At 47.4% G+C, this 21,529-nt stretch overlaps 1 protein-coding gene across 2 annotated transcripts in view; it reads left to right on the forward strand.

Annotated features, from left to right (window-relative positions):
* tnc (tenectin) overlaps positions 1-21,529 on the forward strand; it is a 42,392-nt gene that overhangs the window by 11,365 nt on the left and 9,498 nt on the right. For both annotated transcript variants that reach the window (XM_089476513.1, XM_089476512.1), the window contains 4 exons: positions 8,375-8,485; positions 19,802-19,840; positions 20,976-21,173; positions 21,235-21,489. In XM_089476513.1, coding sequence (XP_089332639.1) covers positions 8,395-8,485; positions 19,802-19,840; positions 20,976-21,173; positions 21,235-21,489 — 583 coding nt within the window. In that variant the 5' untranslated portion in view covers positions 8,375-8,394. The remainder of the gene's footprint in view (positions 1-8,374; positions 8,486-19,801; positions 19,841-20,975; positions 21,174-21,234; positions 21,490-21,529) is intronic.

Below are 21,529 nucleotides of genomic sequence, written 5' to 3' on the forward strand. Positions count from 1 at the left end.
AAATAAACAAACTTGTTCCAGCCGGCCATTTCGGGCCTGTCCAAATAAAAGTGAAAACTACGCACGGTAAAAACAAAATTTTTGCTCTTCAGATACTTTCTTGACAGACCAAATCTCACGTTCATCTCTTAATGATGGCACATTGCTTTTAATTATTGCCTCGAACGTGTACAAATTTCCAAAAGGCAGAAATGAACATTAAAGAAATGAAACTATTTTTTTATGCTCGCTCAACTGGGCTTTTATGAGGGTATGCAAAGATCCAGCATTTCCATTCTTCCCTTATCTCTCTCTCTCTCCTTCTCTCTCCTTCTCTCTTATTCTTGGCCAGGTTATTAATATACATTTACATATTTAGCCCGGGGCAAACACCTGCGCTATTTGCAATTTGCTGGGCTGCCAGGGTCGCTCGATCCATAAACACATTGCAGGAAAGCGTTCAGCTGACGGATCTGTCGAACGGACCCATAGGCGCCGTTCGAGTTGTCGATCTTTGAGTTATTTCTCGAGTGGAGGCAACTTGGCTCAGCTTTGGTTCAGTTCAATCGATGCCTAGCTGGCTAGCTGGCTGGCTGGCTCGCTGGCTTTTCCTTTTCGGCATTTATTTGTGTGGAAATGAGCAGCTAACGGTATATGAATCATGACTTTGGCAGGCAGCATGATTTAAAACACTCACTCATATGCGCCGCAGGAGGAGCAGGAGGTGGAGCGGGCGGCACAGCCACGGCACCGAGCTGCTGATGTGAGTGGCCAGGGCTTAGGCGCTGCCTGGCAACGTTAGTCGCATCGCATCGCGTCGCATCGCATCGGTTTCTTGCGCTGTTTGTGCATATTTTAGCACATTTTGTTATGTCCGTCCGGGGGCCAAAAGAGAACCCAGCGAACTAGAGAGCCAGACAGCCCAGACAGGGGCACAGATGAGCACAGCCTGGGCTCGATCGGCGACGACTTTGTAGCGCGTAGGAAAACGTGCGATTTGAAGTTGACAGGCACAGCTTTGAACCCTGCCCAGCTCCGTCCGCTATACGCTGGCCGGACCGGCTCTGACTAGTCGCCAGCTCACCAGCTCGCCAGCTTGTTCTCCTCCAGCAACCTCTCCGGTGTACCCTTAACACTCTCTGCACTCTCTGAAATCAGCTGAAAAAGGCAACGTTTTTCATTTTCTACATTTTAATGCAATTTTTAATTTATTTGTTTTGGCCGAGGCCGAGGCCGCTGTCGCGACTCTTACAACATGCGACTCTAGTGTGCCGAGGCTTCTCCATATCAAAGTTGCTTTCGAACAGCGCAAACGCATATTTCTCATTGATTGGCATTTCCTGGTTGCAGCATTAGACTGGCCAAGTGGTCAAGTGGATTCCTCGAACCGACTGCGTCTGCGCCCAGGATGAGAGCGTAGGGACAGCACACACGCACACTTATTTATACATATACATATATGCATATAGATAATATGAAATGAAGAGCTCCGATTGCAAATACCTTATTCAGTGAGCTTTCAATTGATTCGTTTGTATGCGTGGACAGATGCGACGGTGATGTGTGTATTTACATCTTTATCTAGCTAGGTGTATGGGCAGGCAGGCAGCCTTTAGCTGGCCAATCAGTGAGTCAGTTTAGTTCTCATGATCGTCGCTGACTTGCAGATTATAGGTAAACGCCAATTCCAGTCCATGACATCACGGCGCTCGAAATAACATCGCCGCTGGTAAATCCGGGCAGATCCACATTTGTCCGTCCGCCCGTAGCATCCCCATCAAGAAGTTTTGGCATACACTTCACTTGTTTTTTATGCGGCCAGCAAATTACATAGCCATGAGTAATCATATTAATGAGACTCTGGCTGCTAAAAACGCGCCAAAAACGCGCGCAATGATCCACTTTACGAAATTGCGATCGCAAATCACGTAGCCGAAAAGCGTTTATGATTCGTCTAACTGTTTTGCTTAGTGTATTTTCGGGGCTTCTGGGCAACTATTGATGGCCGGGAGGGGCGGTGGGGAGGCTCGCAGTTGGCATAATTAGAACCAGTTTGCAAATCGTAGCCAAAAAACAAAAACCAAAAAAAACTCAAAGCCATTGTTGTTGTTTCCTATTTTATGGCTAAAATTGGCAAAGCGAATTGAATGTTGTATAACACTGACAGCTGACACGTGTGGGCGGCAGAAATAATAACCTCCCCATCGAATAATAACTTTAGTTTTTGGGCCACACACTGCAATAGTCATGCTTATCGCACAGTGGTTCTCATATTTACGAACACGTAGCGCCGCAATGCCTCATCATGTTTTATGGCATTTAATTAGGCAACTAGTAAATGACAAAAAAAAGTCAGAATTAAGTGACTGCAGCTGCAGCACTGAGCGAGTGAGTGAAATTAGAACGCTTCTGCCTGGCAACAAACTTGACCCCAAGAAAAAGAGAAATTTGTGGCAAGCTGCATACAAAAAAAATAAATAAAAAAAGCGAAACAGCAGAAAAAAATGAAGTTAGCACAAAATCAGCTCACGATCTGCCAACTGACCCAACACCAGCAGCCGCAACAGCAGCATCCACGTCCACATATGGCGTGGCTGTTGCATGCTGCAGGCGAGCACACGGTAGCTTGCATCAAGATTTGTCACAAATCAAAGCAGGCAGCCAACTAATCCAGTTCAAGTGTTGGCCAAGCAAAGCCAAAATGGCAAATTGCCTACGAGCTGCAGCTGGAGTTCTAGTTGTTGTTGTTGTTGTTGTTATTGCTAATGCTGCTGCTGCCGCTGCTGCTGCTGCTGCTGTTGGTCTTTGGCGTTGGCGGCATCGGGCACGCTGCTCGTGCTGTTGTCGTGCCAGGCAGCTTGAGCAGCAGCAACAGCTTCCGCATTGTCGCCATCGTCGCCACGGCTAGCTGACAAGTGACTCAGGCCGAGATTGAGAGACGACGACGACGATGGAGACGAAGCCGCCGAGGCAGCAGAGACATAGCTTACATTTGGCGCGATTGTTTGTTCGCTTGTTTGCCTGCCCTGACTTTGCCACTAGAGACCGTTATGTTTGTGGATCGTGCGCAACGGCGTCCAAAGCTTTATTAATTTTCTGCACAAAGCCGAAAGAGAGACAACTCCCTCGACTCAATTGGCTGCTGCTACGGCTGCAAGGTCGATCATTTGTAAGGCCAGCTTCATGAACTTGGTTCAAGCTTGTTGATTGGGCAGAAACCTCTGTGGCACAGCTTTTCCATTTCCTTTAGCAATAACACAGAGATATGCAAATCTAACGTTCGGCTCTCGCCAAAACATTCCTGCGGCCAGGAGAGCCGGAGCGCAGAGTTCTTCCAGTTCAAGCCACAAACAATTTGGCGAGCAATTGGACAAAACTATGCGCATTTATTGCGCCACTCCAAGCACAAACACACACGCAAGGTGTGAGGGCCCCGCGGCAATTGTAGATTTATGACAATTGACTTTGACGTGACCAACAAGGCAAAGGCGGCCAATTGGCATTGGCAGAAATGCAATTTGCAATTGCGCCGCCTCACCGTTAAATGGCTGTGCGAGAACACAAAACCAAATTAACGCCAAACAGCAACAGCAGCAGCAGCAACAACAGCAGCAGCAGCAGCAGCATCAGCAGCAACAACAGCAATCAAAGTGTAATGCGATAAGCCAGCAATTGCAATTGGCAACTGAGATGCGGATAGCGACTCAGATTGCATGACTCTTCTTTCCCCATCCCTGCGCGCCCCTCCATCTCTCGACCATCCCAGTGAACGCATGAGGTTAGGTCAGCCAAGTGAACGAACATCGGTATGGAGCGTATGGAGCAGCAGGCACGAAGATCGGTTTCGGTCTTGTGTGCTAAATGTCAATTTGATAGCACAGCAGAATCCAATTAAAGCCGCATAGCTGCAACACAGTTGCAGTTGCAGTTGCAAATTGCCATTCAGCCAGTCATCTGTGTGGATGCCAGCTAGCCAGCCAGCTAGCTAGCTGGGTCGTCGTTAGATGCGTGTGCCAAAGTATATTTGTGGGTCATGGTACAAATCTCAAAATGCAGACAGTCGACAGCTGCTCCTCTGACAAGAGACACCTTTTGATGCATATGCTAACGATGCATTTCGCTGCCTGCCTGTTGCCCCGATGCTCACCTCTCCCTTTGCCGACTGTCAAAATGTTGCGCATGTGAAATTTTCCCACCCTCCATTGAGGCCGCGACTTGCTGCGCCAGCAGCGCCTTTGTAAAATGTAAATTTCCAGAGCTCCATCTCTGGCGATACATTTATATTAGTGTGCTGCAGCTGGGGGCACACTTTGTGGCACGGCACGGCGGAGAGGCAGCTGAGGTAGCTGGCTGCTCAGCTGGCCACGCATGCTCCCAATCAGCACAATCACAATGGAGCTGCCTCAGACAGTGCGGTGCATTCGCACACATACACACGCACACACGCACACACACACACGCAAACTCACTTGCATTCACTTTAAGCCTCTGTAATTTTTCAACCTTAAACAGTTGCCTGTCAAGTGCTTACCCTTTGTGCGGCTCCAGGAGGAGTCGCCGCTGCCTTCCACCACGGGCCGGCCCACCATGTCGGGCGGCTGTGCAAATATTTGCATTTGTGTTGGCCGTCCACCGTCGGCCGTTTCTTCACGCATGGGCCACCGCCTCATGTTGGTGGCATTGAGTTAGAAGCCAGCATGCATTTTTCATAACGCATATCAACGGCGTCCCATTGTTGGTCAAGAGGCTGCAGCTGATGATGATACATTGCCATGGGCCCTAGCTAGGCTTCGACTTGTTCGAGCCTTTTCGCAAAGTTCCCATGACCGACATTCGTTCGTGTGTGTGTGAGTGTGAGTGTGAGTGCGAGTGAGTGTGTCTACCCCTCCTTTCGGGGAATTCCCTCTGCCACTTGTTTTGGGCAACTGGCATGGGGTAAAAGTTAGCTAGTTGCATGCTTGAGCATTTGTGTGGAAAGCGTTTAGTTTCGGCTGCTTCATTCACAAATTGAATTTGTGTCACACACTCGGCCAGCAGCTGGCTGCTGGCTGCTGACCACCCCTTTATTTGGTCTTAACCCAAATACTGAAAGCGGCTGCTGAAATTGTTTACCATTTAGCAACAGCAACATCTAACTACACCAGCAACAACAGCACACAACATCTGCAACAAATGGCAGAATAATTACCGCAACAAGTTGCCAGTTGGCAGGCACATGTTGCTGGCCTGTTCGTGTGTTGCTAATAGCTATAGAACAAGTGCCATTTTGGCCAACAACTAATAGCCAGTTTGTGTCGCTTCCGTTGTCAGTGGTAGGCCAGCAGCAGCAGCAGCAGCAGCAGCAGCCTCAACTCCACCATCACCGCCACCACCATCATCATCATCATCATTGTGATAATCATTGTGCCCGTGTGAGATTATCATTATTGTTATTGTCGCTCGTCATGTCAACTCGTCATCAAAATGCCGCAGCTAAAGCCGAGGCTGCATCTCGGCGGAGCAATCTTTCAAGTTGGTCGAGGCGGGTTTCGTGTGTTGCATACACCTTGTTCTGTAGACTCTTCTTCTATAATGTTGTTGATGCTGCTGCTGTTGCTGTTGCTATTGCTTTTAACATTGTCGTTTGCCACAGCACGCAGCAATGCAATTTGTGGCTCCCGGGGACCGAGACTTAGACTCCAACTCTGACTTCGACTTGGCGCACTCAGGGGGCATGCTGCAGGCTAGCAGGAGAAGGAGGCGGAGGAAGAGCAGCGGCAAGGGGCGCTGTGCCGTTTCCCTGCATTTTAATGAGCACATTTCGCGCATTTATGATGAGCCGCGCTCTGCCTGGCATTAGCTCATTTTATTTGCTTGTTTCGTTAGCGAGCAAACGACACTGCCTCCCATTCTACCTACCACGCTGACGACAATGGGTGCGGGGTGTAACAGAAACCACTCGAATTTCGAAAGAAGAGCAGAGCAGAGCAGCGCAGCCGTTGGGGTCATTGTGACCCCCCGGCACACACACGCTCCAAACAGTGTCTGCAAATTGATGTCAGCATTTCAAATCTATCGATAAATCATTTACAATTGCTTACTTGCCTCGGGCTGACACTCGATATATGTATGTATGTGTATGAACGTGGCTATCGATAAAGTTTGCTCAGATCCAAGCCAAAGAGAGCCTCACGCAGTCGTCCCATGGTGCACGGCCGTTATTTTTATTAGCTTCTTGAAATGCATGAAATTGTATAAGTTACGCATGCACGCCCACTTACGGCCACGCCTCCTTGGCAGTGGCCGACCACCCCAATGTGACACGTCTGGGCGTACCACCCCCACTTCCCTGGAAATGATATCGCACTCACGTGTTGCATCTCCAGGGACTTGATTAAAGGCACATAAAAGCAAATAAAAAACTTGGCTAATAAACGAAAATATGAAATGAAGACATTTCCCTCCCACTCCTCGCTGTTGTTGCCTTTTATGGCATTATACGGACAGTTGTCTGCCCCAGCTAATTATAACTTGGTTTAGGGCGAAGGATGGAGCCTGAAAGTTTTCTTGTTTTTCTCTTCTTTGGCGTGTGGCTGACATTTTCAATCAGGACGCAACAACTTCACAAAACTATATTCACATTTGGAGTACACGGCCGCAACATGACAACCTAGTCGGAACGTATTTCTTTCATTCTTTTGGCTTTTTCTTCTGTTAGGGGATTGTGGGCAATAATTGTGAGCCTGCGAGCCATGTCAAGGAAAATTGCACATCTGTCAAATCAGCAAACAAGTGATTTCCGCAAACAATTGAAGAAAAACAGCCAGTCAGAATCTGCCCTCCATCCACCTACACACACACACACACACACACACATACACACATGCTTTAGGGATGCCTGCCCATTGCGATTCTCACCGAGCTCGGACGGTAGTGCTGCTGCTGCTGCTGTTGGTGGTGGTGGTGGTGGTGCTGCTGTCGGTGGGGGTGGCAGCTCACTGTCAACAGTCACCCAACCCACCCAGAAATTCTTTTGCTGTTTGTGCACGTAAATTGCTTTTGTCGAGCAGTTGAGGCTATTGAAAAATTTGAACAACAAAACACAAAAAAAAAAAAAAATAAGAAAGAAAGAAAAAACAAGTAAGAACGTTGCAGTCGGGCGTTACCGACTGCGGAATACTCATTCACATCCCATCAACAATTTAGTAGTTAAGTTTCGTTCTAATACTGTAGAATATACAGTTTTTTCCGATTTGCCACGCCCCAACTGGGCGTAGACACCTCATTTTTGGTCAGTTTTTAGAAAGAGATAACGTTACCCTAACTGCAAAGTTTGAATGCTTACCCTAAAAAAATGTGGAAATTACAGGGTATTTTTCGATATGCCACGCCCCTAAAGAGGCGTAAAAATTATTTTTGGGGAATCGATAGAGGAGGCTACCAGTAACTCAACTATCCAAATTTGAAGCTTCTAGCTATTATACTTTAGGAGATATAAACTTTTGCGGTTTGCCACGCCCCCTGTGGGCGGACATATATCCGACAAAACTTTTTGGTCTTGGGTGATCAGTCCGAGTATATATACAAAATTTGAGGTCTCTGCCATCAATAGTGTCCAAAATATAGGAGAATTTAAAAAATCACTATATCTTCAGGTCCGATTTGCCACGCCCCCAACGGGCGTAGACTTATAATTTATCTTCAGACTTTATAGAATCATACCATTAGCTGACGTGCAAAATTTCAGCATTCTAGGTTAACAACTTTAGGAGATACAGTTTTATCCGATTTGCCACGCCCCCAATGGGCGTAGATATATCCGCCATAGCTCGTGATCTTGGGTGGTCAACGCGGACCTACATACCAAGTTTCAGCTTTCTAGCTCTTCAACAAACATGATTTCTGGTATATCGGAAAATGCATTTTCCGATTTGCCACGCCCCTAGTGGGCGGATCGGGAAAATTTTAACACTTTATAAATCGGAGATATACACGAGTATGTGTTCCAAATTTCAAGTCTCTAGCTTCAATAGCGCCGAAATAGATTGCGTTCATACGGACAGACGGACAGACGGACAGACGGACGGACGGACAGACGGACAGACGGACAGACGGACGGACAGCAAGACGGACATTGCACAAAACCAATATACTGATTCACTTTCGTGAATGAGTATAAATATGTGAACCGACATAAGGACATGTGCCCTGTCATGCTTTTTTAATGAAGTGCCGTCGTTTAAGAAACATATTGTGGCTCAATTTGATTGTTGTGTGCGGTTTTACATCTGGCTTTCAATGCTGGCCGCTGAAGGGTTAAACGGGCGAGTGTCAAAGGTCTAATGGATCAATTCGTTTTGTTGAAAATCATGCCACACAATACTAAAGTACATTTCGTTTCCCTCCTCCATTGCAGCTACACACACAAGCAAAACGATGACAAGAAAACGTTCGAGTCCGCTGGGACTCGAGGAGCTGATGTCTCTGGCCGTGCTGCTGTTGGTGCTGCCAGCGTTAACGCTAGCCGGTAAGTGGTTTATTATGTCAACATAAATTACAGTTAGGCCGCTAAGTATCTGAGCCCACAGCCGCACTCCCCTTGCGGGAGATGCGCGCTAATTAAAGCAGTTGGCATGTGGCAGTGCGATCCTGTGACAAATTACCATCAGCTGCCCACAGCTGCCACGACTCGCACTTGTCCGGGGTCAGGAGTGGCCATTCTGTTCCGTCTGTCCCGTCTGCCCCGTCCAGCAGCCCAACGTTCGGCGTTGCATTTAACGCGAGCGAGAAGAGAATTCAATTTATTATTTGGCATGCGAAATGCATGAGGGTGTCCGAAATTCAATTGAGTCATGCGCTGCCATTTAAATTGAAATTGAAATTGAGGCGAAATGGCATTGACCGTGCAACCGGAGGGTGTGCGACACATGCAGATACATGAGAATAGCAACAGATACTAAAATGAATTTCGACCCTTGCCATAAATAAAGTCCAGTGCTAATGGCCACGCTCGGCAGATGGGTGGGCTGCACGATTATGTTGGATGCATCTGCTTGAACGAGGTGTTAACTTTCACATTCCCCCATCGCTCAAAGGTGCAGCCTATAAAATGGCCCATTGGACGACGGACGGCGGACGAGTGGGGAGCAGGGGAGCAGGGGAGCAGGGGACTTGTCTATGTACAATTTAACGACTGACTTGAACAAAACTTTATGGCAAATAAACCCAAAAATGGTTAAGAGACATACCATTTCTCATGTCTGCAGAATATCGGTCAGCAGTGCTGCTTCCACTGCCAGCGCAGTAATCACATGCAAACACAGTGCGACGTCAACGAAAACCAAAGGCCCATAACCAAAACCTTAAAACTAAATTCCAGCCGCAGAGCTGTGGCACTCTTTAATGGGCATTCAATAAACAGGCAACAAATGCAGCTGCCTCTCAACTGATTTGGCCCAGTCGCAACGATAGGCGGCAATATTCCGAGTGCGCGTCCCAGTCCGAGTCGGAGTCAGAGTCGGAGACGGAGTCGTAGTCGGAGTCCGAGTCCATCAGTCAGCCAGTCAGTCATTCAGTCAGCCAGACTGTCTTGTTGACCCACATTTAGCACCGCTCAAATGCTCGATACAGCGTTGACTTCTTGGAATTTTCATTAGCACATGCCACAAGCCTAACACTGAGGTGCTGCAATATGGAAAACTATCAAAAAAGAAAATAAGAAGAAAACTAGGGGGAGGGAAAACAAGAAAAACGCAGCTTAGAACATTTTCGATGATGTTTTGTGAATGGCTGAAAGAGAACTCGGAGCGTGTGAGTCGAGAACTGATTAGAGCTAGATCTGTGTGCCTCTTCTCGCACTTTTCTCACCCACTTATGACTATTGTGTGCTACACGCACGCACACACACACACGCACACAAATCTGTTACACTAACAAGCAAACAAAACAACTCAATGGACCTAAACGCTGCCCGTGGAGTCCAACACTTGAGTTTGATGAACTTACAGAGCTGGCAGAGAACAGAGAGAGGAGAGCGGAGAGCAGAGAGCTGCGATCTGCGGGCTCGAAGCAGCAGCTCAGCGCTGGGCTTTACAAGAATTTCACAGCATGGTCTGGTAATTGAATTGTTCCATAATATAATAATACACACATGACTACATAGTACATAACACCAGGCTCATGACTCAACACTTGTGCGTATCTGTGAGATACATTTGTATCTCATTTAGCCATCGACAACTGCCCGCCTGCACAGCCATCCATTTAATTCAATATCGGCCACTCGATCGCTTCGTACAGCCATGATTAATATGCGCAAATCGGCAAAAAGTCGAAACATGCACAAATACTTCACAACAAGTGGAATTTTGCGTCATGACCAAAGACCAGCCAAATGCCAATTGTTTACTACCAATTGGCAATTGTTTTCAGTGTTCAGCTAAGACTTTCTGGCAATATATCGTGTCTTAGCCAAGTGCTTTACTTTACAGTTAAGTCGCAGACGCAGTCAGCCGCGAGCGTCTTATGCAATTTTTAAGCAGCCAAATTCAAGTTCTAATTCAAGCTCAAGGTCGATCGCAGTCTCGCTCGATTGGTCGCACCAACTGGGCTGGCCAAGTTAATGGACCAACAACAGCGCATCGGCGCAGTCACTGTGGCAGATCCACCGCTTGTCGGCGTCGTCATCGTCTGTCAGCAGCTCCGGTAGCCCCAACACATAATCATTATTTTATAAGCCACAAAAAGCAGACGGCAATTTTCAGACCCAAAACTCAACTCGGCTCTCGCCTTAGCGCGTTGCCTTTTGACTTTTTTCGCGGGGCGTTTTCATCAATCAATTCCGCGCTTCAGTTCCTTTGCTCTGCATGGGGTATTTCAGTTTTGCCAGGAGACTGCGCGCAGTCTTAGCTGTCATAAAGAGGTAAGGGTATTAAATATTCCACAGTCAGTAAAGAGTTATTTCCATTATTTTTTTCTCATGGCTGGGAGAAACAGGTGTTGATTGTTTTCTTTTCTTTTTTTTGACATCTGTTTGTCGAATCCCCAGCTGGACCTGGAGGCTGGGCAATTGACACCAATGAAAGTACTCGGACTTATTTATAGTATGTGACGGACAAAAGTGATAAGTCACAGTCAGTGAGCATGAGACTTGAGCCCGGCTATGGGTCTAATTGGAGACTCAACATTTGTCCGATGGGGCTGCTTATGTTATGTGTTCAAAGTTCTACATCAAGTTGCCTGCGTAGCCCGAGAGTAAATGGCATAGAGAGAAAAACTCGTATCTAAGCATATTCTTTATATGTGTTTTGATGATGCTTAACTGATTGCTTAATTTATAACCAATTACAAAGGCATTAGTGCGCTTCCAGCTGGATCTTCCTATACTTAATATAGGTTGTTGTTATTGTTTCTGTTTATTGCGCATAAAAATCACCTGTTTATGGCTAACTAAACTCGTGAGTTGCGGAAGTCGAATGGCATTTTGGGATTTTATTGCCACTTGGCGCGCTTAATTAGCTTGTATTAGCTGGCATTTTGGCCAAGCCAAGCGTCGGGCATAACTATTGACGACGGCCAGAGTTTTCTGGACAGGCTTAGGCCGAGCCAAAACATCATTATGCTCAAGTATTAATTGCATGAACGCTCGCTGATGATATCAGCCACATGCCAACGGCAGCAGCAGCAGCAGCAGCAGCATCATCATCAGCAGCCACAACGGCAACGGATTTAATCAAGATTTTTGTTGTTGGCCCGTCAGCATATAATTAACATTTTGGCCAGCTACACACACCATCCGACCAGGTTCAATGTCAAGGGGCCAAGCTGAGGCGTCTTATCAGGTGCTTGATAAGCCCCATAAGCCAATGCGGCACTTGCTGCACGGTGGGCGTGGCGGCTTGAAATCGTAAATATTTCGTATGCAAACAAGCTGAAGCAGTCGGAGGCAGAGGCTGTCTCTACCTGCGCATATACTTATGGCCACGGCTGTACCTCTGTACCTGTACCTGTAGCATAACCGCATACCAATAGCCATGCTTTATGGTCGAACTTGACGTAGTAGTTGCCTGGCTTATTTGCCTGGGCCAAACAACGGGCCAAACAGCCGCTGACCGTTGACCGATATGGAGATGTGGCTAAGCAGCTGAAGAGCCATACATGCATATACGTATGTGTGTGTGCTCGCTGCGTAGCTGTGGAATTTCATAGCCACTTGAAGAACAAGTACGCGAGTTAGAGATCACGAACTTGCGGGTTAAGCGGCCCACACGATGCGACTGCGTGTGAGAGTCAACAGGATAAATCCGTGTCCACACACGACTCTCATGCAGATTTTTCCTTCCCTCGGCTTCTTAGTTTTGCTGACCAACTTTCGACAGTGACACAATTAGGAGTCCGCCCAAACCATGTCCATGACCGCGCCGTGTGCCATGTGCCGCGTGCCATATGCTGACTTTGGCCATAAATTTTGATTTGGCTGCCAGCTGAGAGGCAACGACTTTCGTTTCGGCCCACCAAAGACGCTCCACTCGTACATCAATTTGTCAAAAGAAATATATATCTAAAAAGTTTAATGTTGCTGTAAAGCGCTCAAATCAAAACTGCGTATGATAAATTGACCATGACTTGGAGACAGACCCCAGAGTTATGAACCTACACACACACACGCACATACAGAGTAGAAAGAAGAAGAAAAAACACATTTATAACTCTTAAAGAGCCACTTAGTTTGTTTTGATTCAACCCACGCGAGCCACACATTTCGTTTGGCCTGAGGCCATTGACCAGATTTAGCCAGCCAGAGCCATTTGTCTGCCCGAAAGGGCCGCACTGAGACTGTAGTTGGAGCTCATTGCACTTGATTTCAATTTAATGAGAGCCGAGCATTCGGGCAACGAGAATTTGGAATGTTGGCGTGTGAATTGGCCAAGAATCAACTGCTGCTTCTGCGCTCGACTGACGGAAGCGCAGGCAGCTCAATACGATTTTATCAGCCGTACAATTTTCAACTTCCTGCGACAAGGTCAGGCCGGCGGAGTGTGTTGGTAGTGCAGGTGAGGCGTGCTGGTGTTTGCGGTAATTTCAATAAAGTAAATAATCAGCGAGCGAGTGGCGTTTGCGGTTAACTGGCAGCAATTTGTATGTGTAACGGTTCACTGTAAGCCCCATTTGGCAATGGCAGTGGCAGTGCCACTCACACCCTGCCCCAGCACCACACACTCCACGCCACACTCAGCTGTAGCCACAGAAATTACACAATTTGACAATTAACGCCTTCGGTTCGGCTTTCCCTCAGCTGCGCCTTGACAATGAAATGGCTGCTGTGATTGCTGTAATTCTGTAGCAGTTACCGCTGTTGCTGCTGTTGCAGTGGTGCAGTGGCAGCACCGAAAAAAAAAGAAAAAGACAAAGGCGGCAACACTTTATGGCACAGCAAGTCGAAATGCAAATGAAATGCTGTTTAGTAGAGCAAAACGCCGGCAAACAAATGAAGTAACAATTCTCAGATTTCCCATTGTGATAAGTGGACTAACTAACAGATATATAGCACTATATATAGCCTAGGTGTGTGTCAGACTGATGTATAGCATAGATGTGCCATAAGCATAGCTCATATTATGTATATCTTCTCTCTATCCATCTCCCTCTCCCTCTGCGTCTCTGTCTCATTTTCTTTGCTTTGTTATTGTTTGGATGTCATTGAACTTGAACTTGCTGTTGGCCAAGTTGTTGGCCACTTGGTATCTATTTTCGTTTGCCTTTGTTTTTCTCTCTTTCTGTTAAATGTTTCATATAACTATTTGATTTTTTCTTTTATTTGGCATTTTATGCAAGCTCTTGGCGTGAATATGCTAATTTTCAATTTGTACAACACGTTGTTGACGAAGTTTCCGTTGTCGTCGCTCTAAAAACGTGTTCGAAATGCTAATTAAATGCCGCCGTACGGCAAACATTTACGTCTTTATTCATATTTATGGCAATTAGTTGAGATCTGACCCAATTTCGTCGAGTCGCATTTAAGCACTTAGAACGAAACCTTTCGAGCTACAGAATTGAGCTGGCATTTTTTAGCTGGCGCCAATCGTTTGCCTGAATGGCAACTGGCAGTTGGCAGCTGGCAGCTGGCAGACAGAAGCTGCTACCACGTACTGACCAGCCCAAGAGTGTGCTCGGTTCGCTGAACAACAACTCGGGCTTAGACATGGACTTGGACTTGTACTTGCACTTGGTCTTGGACTTGGCGTGTTAGAATTCATTTTGAGACACTGCTAAGACGAAAGTCTTGCAGCGAAGGAAGGAATGGTAATTAGCCATGTCTTGGCTGGCAGCTCATTCTTACACAGATCTCTATCGCATAGTGCAATGACTTCCCACAGCTTTTCAATTGTGTAACTCTAGCTCCATGAGCGGGACAACTATCCAGCCGCTCTAATGCCCGGCCAAGCAGGGGGTTCAATCAACTCGCAGCCTGGCACCTTTACGCATGGCAAGCCTACGACTCCGACAGCCCGGCTCCATGGTGTGGGGGTCATGTTAAGTCACTTAGCAACGGCCACTAAATACGCTAGACGCCTCAGCAGACATAGTCTGGACCAAAAGGGGGGCTGGGTGGGGTTGAGTTGGGTTATAGCCGGAATGAACTAATACCTTGTATAATTATCGCATTGCTGATCTTTTGTTGCTGTTGCTGTTGCTGTTGGTGTTGCTTCTGTTGCTGCGCTTTGTGCGTTTGGCAACATTGAGTATTTTTCACGGTTGAGGCAGCTTCTTCTAATGCTGCAGTTGCCTCACACGCAACACATATACTTTATAGTACTATAATACCGGCTATAAAACAGCATTATCTGCATTCGCCAATCGCTGGCTTAAAAGCAGACGGAGTCAGAGTCGGAGTTGGCGTCGGAGTTGTTGTCGTGGGAGCAGATACAAATCGCTAGCTGTCCAGGGGGCAACTACTTGGCGGGGCAAGCAATTAGCGCTAGAATGCCACGTGAATGTTTTACCAAATGAGGCGCTCGACGTACACCAAAGTGCGCGTATCTAATTGAAACGGCCGCAAGCCGAGCCCTGCCCAAACGTGAGAATTTCTGGTGGACATTATCATCAATCTTCCGGCTTGTCAGCGCAGTCAGCTGGCATTGCAGCTGCAGCTGCTCGTCGAGTGGCGGACAGAGTTGAGGCTAGCCACGCGCCGCGAGTGCAGACGGTTAGATCTTGCTCAAATTCAAACCGAAATTAATAAACAGTTACGCATGCGCAGGTTGAAAACGAGTTGCAGCCACAGTTGCAACAGTTGCAGTTTCAGTTGCGACCTGCATCCGAGCATCCGAGCTAGCCGTTGATTATAGATCTTGCCTGTTATTTTGGCAAAACTCTAGTCAGCGCCAGTTGAAGCTCCAGATCCAGCTCGTCCCGACAGCAATTGCAGTAATCAATGCGCTGTTATCAATAACAGCTTGCGGGGCCAAGAACTGAATGCAGAGCAGCGGGCCGAACGCCTGACGACAATTTGTTTGCTTCGTGTCCGCGCATCTAACGGGCCTTTGGAATTTGTCTAAGAAATTGCGCAAACAAAAATTATGATATATCTGGCTGGGGATGCGGCCAGTGGGCAGGATCTGTGATTAGCCAGCCCGCAGCCTGGCGGCACTACGGCAATGGCCGTGCACATATTACGACTGACAGTCAGATTGATGGCCCGATGGGGGCTCATTAAAGCCATGCAGCGCAATCAAAACAAATCAAGCACAGGACACATAAAAAGCCACATCAACTGGGGAAATAAGCAAAAAGGCCTTGTCTAGGATCCAATCCGATGCACAGCAACTGTGGGAACAGAGCTACGGAGCTAGCCTAGCCTTTAACTGCTTAATTACAGCGCCTGCAGGCCGAGTGCCAACTCCTAGTTGCAGACCAAAGTTAAGACTCAGACTCATTATTATCTATTAAGCAGTCAGATTGGCAACGAAACAAAAAATAAAAAAAGGAACGTCAAAAAGCAAAAGTTGCGCCCCAATCTGACAACCTGACTGACTGTCTAATGACACTGCCCGTTCCGCAGGGATGCAGCGATACTCAGAGCTGGCCCTCGCCTGGGCTCCGCTCGCCATAAATGCATATGCATATGAGCTGCTCGTTTGCCTGTGGTGCAGTTGCCAGCAATTACAATGCTCACATATAGACAGCCAAGGATTGCTGGGCCTGCGCCTAGCTCTTCGTAATTGTTTCATATGCATAGCACCAGCAGCAGCACCAGCAGCAGCAGCGGCAGAGGCAGCATCATTGACTGCAGCAACAGGCAGCAATTTCACGGCATCCTCGTCATGACCAGCGGGCATAATTTACTTAGAACGAATCATGTCTAGGCCGGCTGGTAATAAAACACAGCGTCACGCCAGGGCCAAAGCCAAGGCCCACAACTAGCAGCATCATCAGGCAAGCATGGAGCCTGGCGCAACTGCGTCCAATTTGGCTGCGCAAGGAGCCGACACTGCCGCTGCCTTTACTGCTGCTTCTGCTGCTGCTGTGGATGATGTCGACGTCTACATTGCTACCTTGTCCCCGACATAATCATGTTAAATTACTCGCAAATTCATTTGCTGTGCGCGGCTGCTGCCTCCGTTGGGCGCATTGTCGGCGCTCCGCCAGCCCCAGCTCCCTCCCCTTGCCCACAACTCATCCGCTTTCAACACTAATGCATGGCGCATGATATGGCGGCACACACACATAGCCTCTGCGGCTGGGGCTTGGGCTTGTTCATGGGTTGTTAGCTTGTCGCTCACTCCATATTGATCGAGTCGGCATTATGGAAATTATGTGATCAAGGCCATAGAAAATGGAAATTGTTTTGCGCAAGAAAAAATTTGCATGCCTCCTGCTGCCGCTTGTTGCCTTATGCCTGGCATAATTTCTGTTTTCCTGCCATTGCATAATTGAGCCAGGCCAATGCGATCATCCAACTCGAGCTGAGCTGAGCTGAGGCTGGGCAATTATAGTTCGATATATTGCATGTGCAGTCGGTGCATCCCTTGTTGGTGCATTGTTCTAGTCGCTGTCCAGGGAGCTCTTCGCCCTGGATGGCTCTAATTACGTTCATCTATATCAAGGCAGTCTGTGAGCTACTTGCAACTTCCTCTTGCCGCCCATGGATAGAAGAGCCATCGCAACGGCATTCTAGCCTTTAAGGTCTTATCAGCTAGCCACACACACACACACTATATATATATATCTTGACCAGGTGGGGCGTATGCTGTGGGTGTGCTGCCATTGCTGCTGCTGCAGCTGTTGGTCGTCGCCAAAGTAGCGGTAAAGTTGCTGCCGCGTTTGGCACCGCACAACAGCAACACACACAAAAATGGCGCATTTGGGGGAACATGGCTTTGGCAATAGCTGTGGCTGTGGCCCAAAGGAAGATTTGTGTTTATTTTGTAATCTTTGAAATATTTGTGGCATGGCAAATATTTCACTAGCTGCGTTTCCGCGTAGCGCATGCGGACAGCCATGAGGATGAGAGGCAGTGAGCTGGAGTCGAATTGAAAAAGGAACGATTGCTATCAACGAAATATTTAGCGAAACTTCCACTTTTCACATGCCTGGCGCGCTGTCCCCCCTAACTGGCCCCGTCCGGCTGGTGGCTACTCTGTCTTCCTGCACTCGCCCCGCCAACAGCAACCGCCTGCGTATCCACCTACAGCACTAAATAATAAAGCGTAACCAGCAAAAGGCGTGCCCGCTGCCTTAGCCTGGTCAATGCGGCTGTATGAGACAGAGTTAGAGTCGCAGCCAGAGTCACAGGCAGAGGCAGAGGCAGAGGCAGAGGCAGAGCCAGAGCTACGGCACCTAAGCCTAAGTCTAGGCCTACTTATGTAAGTAAAGCCAGCTAGTGGCTTGTATTTTATGGTTTGTGTACACATTTTTGCACACATGCGCGACCGGGTCGTTCAACTTGCTGCTGCGGCGGCGGCAGCAGCAACAGCAGCAGCCATCCAGCCATGGCCATGGCCATGGCCAAGAAACATTCGGGATGCGAGGCGTGCGCGCGCTTTCCTAGAATAAACAAAATGCACGACTCTTGCGACAGCAGCAACAGCAACAGCAACAACAACAACAGCAGCAGCCAACGCCGCCAACAACTTTGGCTTGGCCCGAAGCTGCAGTCATGTGAATGTAGCTGTAAGCTGCAGCCAAATCAACACCAACAACAACAACTACTAGCTTGACTGACTAACTGACTGACTGACTTCTGTTTGTTGGACCGACACGACCATGTTTGATGTGTACCATCAACAGCCGCAGCAGCAGCAGCGGCAGGCAAACGACGACGACGACGGCGACGACGACTCTCATGCGTCTTGGTCATCATCGTCGTGCTGATGCTGCCAACAACTCGTATGTGGCTTGTTTCAGTTGTTGCACTTGCAGCGGAAAATTGTTGCATAAGTTTGCATTACGAGGCGGCCAACTGGGAACTGGGAACTGGGAGCTGGGCAACTGGGCAGTCCGATTGCGGGGCGTGTTGCCAGCGAACCGGCTGCATGGCCGACTCCCATTGCCGTTTGCTACCACGTCCGCCCGATGTCGCCTTCAACAACCATCCTGCTCTAGCTCGCTCCCCTCTCTCCCTCTCTCTCTCCACCCCTCCCTCTCTGTTACTCTAGGCTGGCAATCCTTAACAGTTAATGTGTGAATTTTTATGCGTTACCAGGCTCGGTCGTGGCTCTTGTTGTTCTTCTTACCGCATAAAACGTAATTTACATCCGTTACTTTGAAAAAGTAAGATGTTGCAGACCAACAACAGCAGCAACAGCTCCAGCAGCAGCATCAACACCAAAACACGGAACTCAGCCACAGCCTGGCTATTGAAATTGCTACTCTGATTTGTTGCTGCCCATTCTATTGGCTCAAGCCTGGTCAATATAATGCTTATAAGCATTTGCCGTTACAATTTTCATTGTTATTTCGGCTGGAGTGCACTGTAAATTATATTATCGTCTGGCAAATTCTGCATGCAGCCAATCGAGCAGAAATTAACATTTGATACATGTGGCGAATTGTCAGCCCTTCAACTGGCCGCAATTAATCATAGTTGGCCCAGCAACAACAACATCAACAGCAGCAACAAAACCATTCATAACAAAATGCAATTTGTCAAATCATTTTAGCAGCAGTTGCTGCTGCTGCAACAGCATATTGCTGCCGTGGTCGTGTAAACGCCACCGCAGCAGCAGCAACTGACCGTCAGTTGCCGGTTAACTGTCAGCTTAAACAATTTGTTTGAGCCATTTTTTAGCGGCTCTCGCTGCAGTTGGCCCAGTGTGGGACACACACAGGCTGAGATTCTCCATGGCTAGAACCAGCTACGTGCCATTATTTCTTGCATTCTCTGCTTTTGCTGTTGCTGCTGCTGAATTTTGATTATGTGGTAATAATACGTTGCACGCACACAAAGCCGAGCACTGCAAAAGTTTCTGCTGCTGCGGCAATTTGCTGCCCGCTTGTTGCATGCTGCCTGTTGCATGTTGGCCAGCGGCGGTCGAGCCCTGTTATCAGACGACGCTGGCCTATCAACGAGTACCAGGAATAGAATGAGTGAGCCGAGCCACTAGAGCCAAGTGCTCAGACATCGGCCTACGCAAGTTTGCAGCCGACGTCTAATTTCAATTGCATGCAGGCACAATTAGAGGTCCGGCATTCGCTGTAATAGATAAATTAATTTATTATAGTCATGACGACTAACGGATATGGCCATCATGAAATTCTAACGTAATAGACCAAATACCTATGGCATTTCCTACAAATATGAAAACGAAATGCTAATTGTTTCCCTCTTCCTCTTTCATTGCAGCTCCCGTGCAGGAGTATACGGAAATAACGCCGTATCCAGGTGAGTGAAATAAAGCATATCTATCTAATACAATGGTAATAATAATAAATCTCAAAAGTTCGACTAGGATTTAGCTTGAGCTAATAATTCAATTTGGATAGCGAATTATAGCATTAACGTTAATTGAGCCTCCCTTTACGGCCATTTAACACTGTTTGAATCTAACCGCCTAATCGACTACAAAAGACCAATAACTGACCCACAACAGTCATAAAAAAAAAAAAAAAAAAACAAAACAAACCCAGTAGACTGACTGGGGAATTATGTTGAGCATTATTAGGCGGTTAGCTGAGGTGTGAAAAACCACACGAAATAATTTTAAAATGCGGCAGCTGACTAGCAGATACCCTTTATTTTGTGGGATATGTGATAAATGAATGTCTCAATTATTGTTTTCCGAGTATTCGAATATCTTGAAGAACCTATTAGTTAGCTTGCAATTTGTAGATATTCTCTGTGTACCACACTTACACAGAAGTTACAGGGTACACACATATCTATAATGAAATAAACATTATACAATGAAATAAATAGTCTTTTAGGAGGTTTATGATGAAAACGTGAGCACCAGACAGACAGGCAGACAGACAGCGACACCAAAGATTTCAATCAAAATTTGTCTAGCCAGCGAGTCAGTCGAATAGGCCGACAGCAACAAAGTTCAAGCTGAAGCCGTAGCTGAGAAGACGTTGGCGGGGAGCTGCTGCAAGTTGCGCTTGACGTGTTAATAATGTGATTTGAAATTTATTGCGGGTGGACGGCAGTAAATTAGGTAGCTGTACCCAGTATTCAGTAGCCATAGACAAGGCATACGTCTGTTGAGCGTGGCTTGGCGCTTGAGTTGTCGCTGTTTAACGACTCTGATGAGCCATAAAAGATATCTATGGCTGCACGTATTATGACATTTGATGGCGCTGGAACTTAATTTATGACCGAAACGGCATAGTAGCACACACGAGCTAGTTAAGAATGCATAACAGGGAAATGCTGGGGAGCTAACTGTTCATATTACTTGCACTGCCATATATATTAAGTTGTTGAGGTAGGTAGGCATTGTTCTATGGTTCCCAGGCCTGCTCCAGTTACACTTAGCTGGTTTTCTAATGAATCGCTACTTTCTTTTCGCTTATTGCAGAGGGCTGCTACTACAACTATGGCCATTACAATGAAGGTGACCGCATCATGACCAATGAGCCGTGTCTGAACTGCACCTGCCACAACCGCATGCTCATGTGCTATCTGCGCGTTTGCCCATTCACTAAGCCAATTGGTCAGGATTGCATTGTGGAGAAGCGCGAGGACCAGTGCTGTCCTATCGTTACCTGCCCAGTGGGTAAGTTCTATTAGCTATATTTTTATGGCGCAGTCATTTCAATTACGTGCTGCTATTTCAGTTCATGTCGAAGTGCCGTATCGTACGCCCGAGCCTGGAACTGAGCTGAGCATACCCGAAAAGTTCGGCTGCAGCATTGAAGAGAAGTTCTACCCGGAAGGCGCCCAGGTGCCATCGAACCCGAACAAACCCTGCGAACTCTGCTACTGCATTAACAATCAGACCAAATGCGTTATGCAGGAGTGCACCCTGCATGTGGATGGCTGCACACCCATCTACAACAAAGGCTCTTGCTGTCCAGTCCGATACAGTTGCGGTAAGTACTCGAAACATTTGCCTCTCAAAGTCAAGTCTCA

This window comes from Drosophila arizonae, chromosome 2 (genome assembly GCF_054131065.1).
Source record: "Drosophila arizonae isolate 15081-1271.41 chromosome 2, UAZ_ARI_1.0, whole genome shotgun sequence".
NCBI classification, from domain to species: domain Eukaryota; kingdom Metazoa; phylum Arthropoda; class Insecta; order Diptera; family Drosophilidae; genus Drosophila; species Drosophila arizonae.